Raw genomic sequence first — 5,857 nt, 5'->3', positions numbered from 1 at the left:
CCATTATCTCCGTAACCGTTCAACTTTGGACATAGGTGTTTTGGGTTATATCGGCATACTTTAACATAAGGAACACCCTCCCGAAGTTTGGCACATTCCTCCTGGGACACCCTGTATATGCCTTGTTTTATGTGCATTCTGATTGCCTGTCCTTTGTTGGGGAAGCCTTGACTGTAAGGTTGAAGAGGAAGAACTATGACATTTAATTTTGAGGTTTGATGTTACAAAATATATGTTGTAACGTGTTGGGTTACTGAAGACGCCGTAGAGATCATTAATTGGTTTATTTAACAACCTACAAATCACGGCTACAATTAATTATAACAATATTACGGGGTTTCACACTTTATAACCCTAATCGCATTAATCTGTTAACACTGTTGCGGGGTTTCATGATTTATAACCCTATTCGCAAATCAGTTCACTCTATCTTCAGTAGGCTACACGTATTCACAGTACGGGAGCTATACAAGTCTCTCTGTCTCACACACTCCCAATTACACAATTACACACACATCCGGTTCTTCTTTCCGCGACGGCTGCTATATTCCAACTCAACTCGCAGACTGCTGCCTTGAGAACTGTTGATAACACACTCGCTCGACTACTGCTTAACTCGGCGACTGCCACATTACAACTAACTCATGCTTACTGCTCAGCCGGCTTATATTCCGTTCGCTGTTACCTGTTGCCCACGTGACAGTAGGAATCGGTGCCACGTCACAGTAGGAACCGGTTCCACATCGTCCTGTTGCGTCACCGCGCGTTGTGCGTTATGTTACCATGCGGAGGGGGAGAGGGGAGCGCTGACTCACCCGCCGCGTCACTGCTGGGGGGGGGGGTTCTCCGTTGTGCAACATGTCACAATATGTTATCTGGAAAGAAGAGGGATAAAAGCCAGTGGTTAAGTAGTTCAGTTTGTGTATACATCATTGAGCGGTACAAGTAATTATTTCAGAAGAGAGTATGGATCCCACATATAGTAGCTGCATGTTGAGTTTACTCATCTTTAATGTTTGATTCCCCATTATAGAGAACACAGTCACAAGAGATGAGGTTGATAGACCCTTTGAGCCATATTGTAGAACTTCATTTTATTAACCTTACAAGTTGGGAATAATGGTTACAAATATAAATGAGGTTTTCACTACATTGAGAGTTCAGATTGTCACACCATATAGTATAGACTTACAACTGAATATCCATATACCAGACTGTGATGTCACAACCCAGAAAACAACAATTAAAATAATGTAACTAAATCTTCTTCAGAAGATAATTCACCCACCTACTCAAAATATTCTCTGCCTTAATGTTATCTGGAGGGTCATTAAAATGTTGATAAGAGACTGCCATTTGTTCCTATTCTGAGCCAAATGAATTTAGTCCGTACCTTCTCATCCTCTGTTTCTTTAAGATCCATTTTAATATTTCCCTATATACATCTAGGTCATGGGGTCTTGTCCCTTGAGATTTTCCAATCAAAAGCTTCTATGCCTTTATCAGTCTTGTGCATGCTATATGTCCAGTCCAGCTCTTTGGCCTTCATTTGATCCTGATAATATTTGTTGTATATAAATTATGAAGCTCATGGAATTTTTCTCCAGTTTCCTGTAAACCACCCTCAGTCTCATACATTTTTCCGTTAATATGAGAGACCAAGTTTCACAACTGTACTTGATAACTAGTAAAGTGATATTGATAACTGAATTACAAGCAGATTAGAGAAATCTTACAACTATCTAGTTCAGAATCTTAATTTTCCTGTATTCTTATAACAAAATCTACATATTAAAACTTATAAACCTGTAATTTTACCGTGTTATTTTGTATGACTGTAAGGGAAGGACATAACTGAGTCTGAGTGTGTTCGAGAATGAACTTCAACGGATAATATTTGTCCTAAGAAAGAGGACATAATAGTGGTTGGTAAACTTGAAAAGATGTCATTTTGGAGACCAAAAAGTAGGTGGGAGAATATTAAATGGGATTTAGAGAAGTAGATTGTTGACGTATAGATGTAACTAGTCCAAGATGAAATACAACAGCAATTTTCATGAAAACAGTCATGGTTCTTTGGGTTCTGTAAGACCAATTCAGCAACTATCAGCTTTGAACTGAAGACTTGTGCTATGAAGTTCAGTTGTAAACATCAAGAGCAGCATAAAATGATGGCAGAGCAAGTCCATATCTCCTTTGATGATGAATATTATTAATTAGGAACAGATAATTCTTATAAGAAATTTGATGTTCTTGCAGTGATGAGTATTATGATTATGGTCCTTTGGAATGAGGCAGATAGAAAAGTACGAGGTGCAACAATTTAAGTCCAGGAATGGCCCTGTGAAAACAAGATTTGCTTACCTGTACACTAGTGGCTGCTGTCGCCTTCAGAATACACCCCTTCTAAGCTATGCACTTCATGAGACGGTGCCAATGCTGGAAACAGTCTTGAAAATCGTTTCTGGAAAATCTCGCAGTATCATCGTGTTGTGTTTGATGTCAGGAATGTCAGCAAATCTTTGTCCCTTCAGGGCATTTTTGATTTTGGAAAGGGCCAAAAATCACAGGGGCTAAGTCTGGTGAATAAGGTGGGTGGTCATTTTTGTGATGGATTTCTTAGCCAGGAACTCGCAAACTCTTAACACATGCGCAGAGGCATTGTCACGGTGAAGAATCCACTAGTTAGGCCAGAGTTCAGCCCTTGTCCTCCAATCAGATTCCTGTAACCTTGTCAGCACTTCCAAATAATGCTCTTGATTCACAGTTTGTCCTTGTGCAATGAATTCATAGTGAAGTATCCCCTTGTAATGAAAGAAACACACAAGCATGGTCTTGAACTACAAGCGAGACATGCGTGCTTTTTTTAGCTGAGGTGAATTCTGTGTTTTCCACAGCGTGCTCTGGCGTTTTGTTTCCAGGTAATATTGAAAACACCATGATTCATACCTATCAAACATCTCTGCAATGTGTAAAAGATCAGAGAAATGTGAAGCTGACATTGTTTCTGGTTATCTGTCAAGATTTGAGGCACCATCTTCACAGAAATGTTTCTCTCCCAAATCCTCCATGATGATCTGTCGCACTGTTCCTGTATTCATATTCAATTCTTCTGCTATTAGTCTCACACCTAATCTTCGATCTGAATGCACCATGTTCGTATTCTGTCCACATTTGCAACTCTCCTTTGTATTTTTGGCTGCCCACTTCTTGGGTCATCTTGCACATATTCTCACCCTTCCTTCAACCACCTATGCCATTCAAAAACACTTGATTTCTTCAAAGCGCATTCATCATAAGCCACTTTTAGTAGGGCTAACGTTTCACTAGCACTTTTACCAATCTTCACACAAAACTTGATGTTTATCCGTTGCGCCAAATTCTTGTCACTCATTTTTCTGCCAATAGTATACCACGGAGACTTATACTTCCTCTGCTGCTTTGGAACAAACTACTCGCTTGGTCTGTGACTCATGTAAACTCAAGTTGGAACATGTCCAAGCATGTTTGGATACATGAGTTTGCCTGACTCAACACTCCAGCAACAAGCTGCGTCCATTCCGGGAATTAAAGTGTCACACCTTGTACACTGAAAATGGAGGGAGCAGGTTACACCAAAATGCCAGTACTTGTGTGGCTGCATTTAATAGCAACAATCAGCTCCTTGTAATTCTTGCTTATGAGAAACACTGCTTTATGATGTGTGCCAGCAGTTAGATGTATTGAAACTGTGTTATTTTCTTTTCTAAATAAAATTAGTTTATTTATTTTTCAGTTATGCTGGACGACCAACTGCTGCCTCACCAGCTACTGGCAGCAAAATGCAGCACTTACGGGAGTTAACAGCGTTGTTGGATGATGCTATGGCTGTTTGAAAAAATTTGTAATTGTAATGACAGATTGATGACGTGGATATACAGTATTCTGTTGGTCCATACAGTTTTGGTATCTCAGCTCTGCAGTGGCTGTCATGGAACAAGTTCCTCCTTTATCCTGCTGCTTTAATGAGCTGTATGTAGATCATTAACATCATAATGGAATAGTAAACTATATCCTGTGTCAATCACTACACCCCATACTTAATAGTTTTATCAGATGATAACATCAGAGCAGTGCCTCAAATGACCTTATGTTTATGTACAGTAATGTGTAGCCCAAGCTGGGAAACACCTTGTCTGTATGCAGGTGTGTATTACCATCTTTTACAGTTTGAATTTTGTAATGCTTCTTTTAGAACCGAGGAAGATATTCTTTGCTGACCATAGTACTTATATTGCAAAAAAATGTGTATTTATCATGTGCTGTGTCTGAAGTTTTCTCTTAGTGTGACAGAATTATCTGTCTGGTGCACACAGGAAAGAAGCTTCACGATGCTGTATAAAGATGCAAAGAATTCATTTACCCATGTCACACATGTGGTATTGGTACTGTGAATTTAACATTGTAGTGTAGAAGTATATCTTAATTGTATAAAGTATTCAGAATTTAATCTTATTGCATTGTTGTTGTGACAGTTGTAGCTTGCACTTTAATGGCAGTTGGTTGGTTGAGGGATTGTAAATAGATTTGCTTTGTTTCCACTTCACCACCATGTGCATGAAATAGATGTATCTGGGCTGCATATCTTAGCAGTTTATACAGCATTTTGTAAGACCACCGATGCCAATACATGGCAATGACTAAAGGCTTAAATTACACACCTGTCATCAGGGCACTCACCCTGTGATTTAACACAAAGGTAGTACAGGATTATGTAAACGTGTAACGGTTTTCTGACGTATTTAATTGCAATCCAGTAAGATATTAAAGAGATGCCTTTTATTTTTTTGTGTTTTAAGGTCATGTATATTATTATTCACAATATGAAATGTTTAAATGTAATTATTGTACATAAAGAAGTAACTACCAAAGTGCTTCAGAGAGAATTTAATACTCTGTTATTGTTATACCTGAGGACGAACCTGGTTTCATCATCTCCAGTTGGTGACATACCTTTATGTCATCCTTAGAAAGTTACTAGATTCTATTTTCAACATACTTCTGATATTCATGTGCTAGTGGGAAATTCAAACATGTGAGTTAATACTTTTCCCACTAGATGTCAGAGGGTATGTTTTAATGAAGTAAATGCACTGTGTGTACAGTATCATGAAACTATATTAATATACCATATCACTTCTGTTGGGAACACTGTTGTTTTTCTTGGAAATAATACTTTTCTAATATGTTCAACTTAATTTTGCAGAACTGACCCATTCTTACTTCTTAAAGATTTTGCTTGGTAAAAGTAACACCAGGCGGTAATGCTAGCCATGTGGTCTAAGGCATGCGCTGTCTTGGCTTGCTCAGAAGCCAGGATCGTGCGTTTAAATCCCACTCAGCATGGGTGTTTGGTGTGCATGTGCATTTTTCTGTGTTTGTGTGCCTTGCAACGACTGATCACCTGCCAAAGGAGTCCTACCAAATGTCTAAGAAATAGTAAACTGAAGTGAAACAGAGTTCCATGGAGGTAAGCCAGTGCCCAAATTGGGGCTGTAGTGCCAGAAGGAAAAAAGAAGTACACCAGGGCCTGCAAACCAACTGATCTTTTTCCTGACAATATCAATACAACAGGTGCTTCATTTTTTGTTAACAGCACCAGATGACATGTGATTTCTCAGTGACCTCCTAGGATTTAGCGTTTATTCACCAGTTGTGAAAGATTTTTTTGCTTTGAGTTGCGTTCCTTACACCTAATTTTGCAGTATGCACATATGGTGTCAAGTGTTTATTTCTGTCAGTGTACAGATGGAAAATTTGATAGGGTGCCCAAAATGCACTGGAATAAAAAATATCGTGACATATATATATATATATA

General features: G+C 38.7%; 1 protein-coding gene across 7 annotated transcripts in view; it reads left to right on the top strand.

Moving 5' to 3' along the window:
- The window catches only part of LOC111871787 (2-oxoglutarate dehydrogenase, mitochondrial), a 97,434-nt gene extending 92,202 nt beyond the window's left edge, over positions 1-5,232 (top strand). For all 7 annotated transcript variants that reach the window (XM_023865116.2, XM_023865117.2, XM_023865114.2 and 4 more), the window contains one exon: positions 3,776-5,232. In XM_023865116.2, coding sequence (XP_023720884.1) covers positions 3,776-3,875 — 100 coding nt within the window. In that variant the 3' untranslated portion in view covers positions 3,876-5,232. The remainder of the gene's footprint in view (positions 1-3,775) is intronic.
- Positions 5,233-5,857: the final 625 nt, after the last annotated feature.

Source organism: Cryptotermes secundus, unplaced genomic scaffold (genome assembly GCF_002891405.2).
Source record: "Cryptotermes secundus unplaced genomic scaffold, Csec_1.0 scaffold846, whole genome shotgun sequence".
Lineage (NCBI taxonomy): Eukaryota > Metazoa > Arthropoda > Insecta > Blattodea > Kalotermitidae > Cryptotermes > Cryptotermes secundus.
Note: the sequence above shows the minus strand (reverse complement) of the source record. Positions and strands in the feature narration are given on the sequence as shown.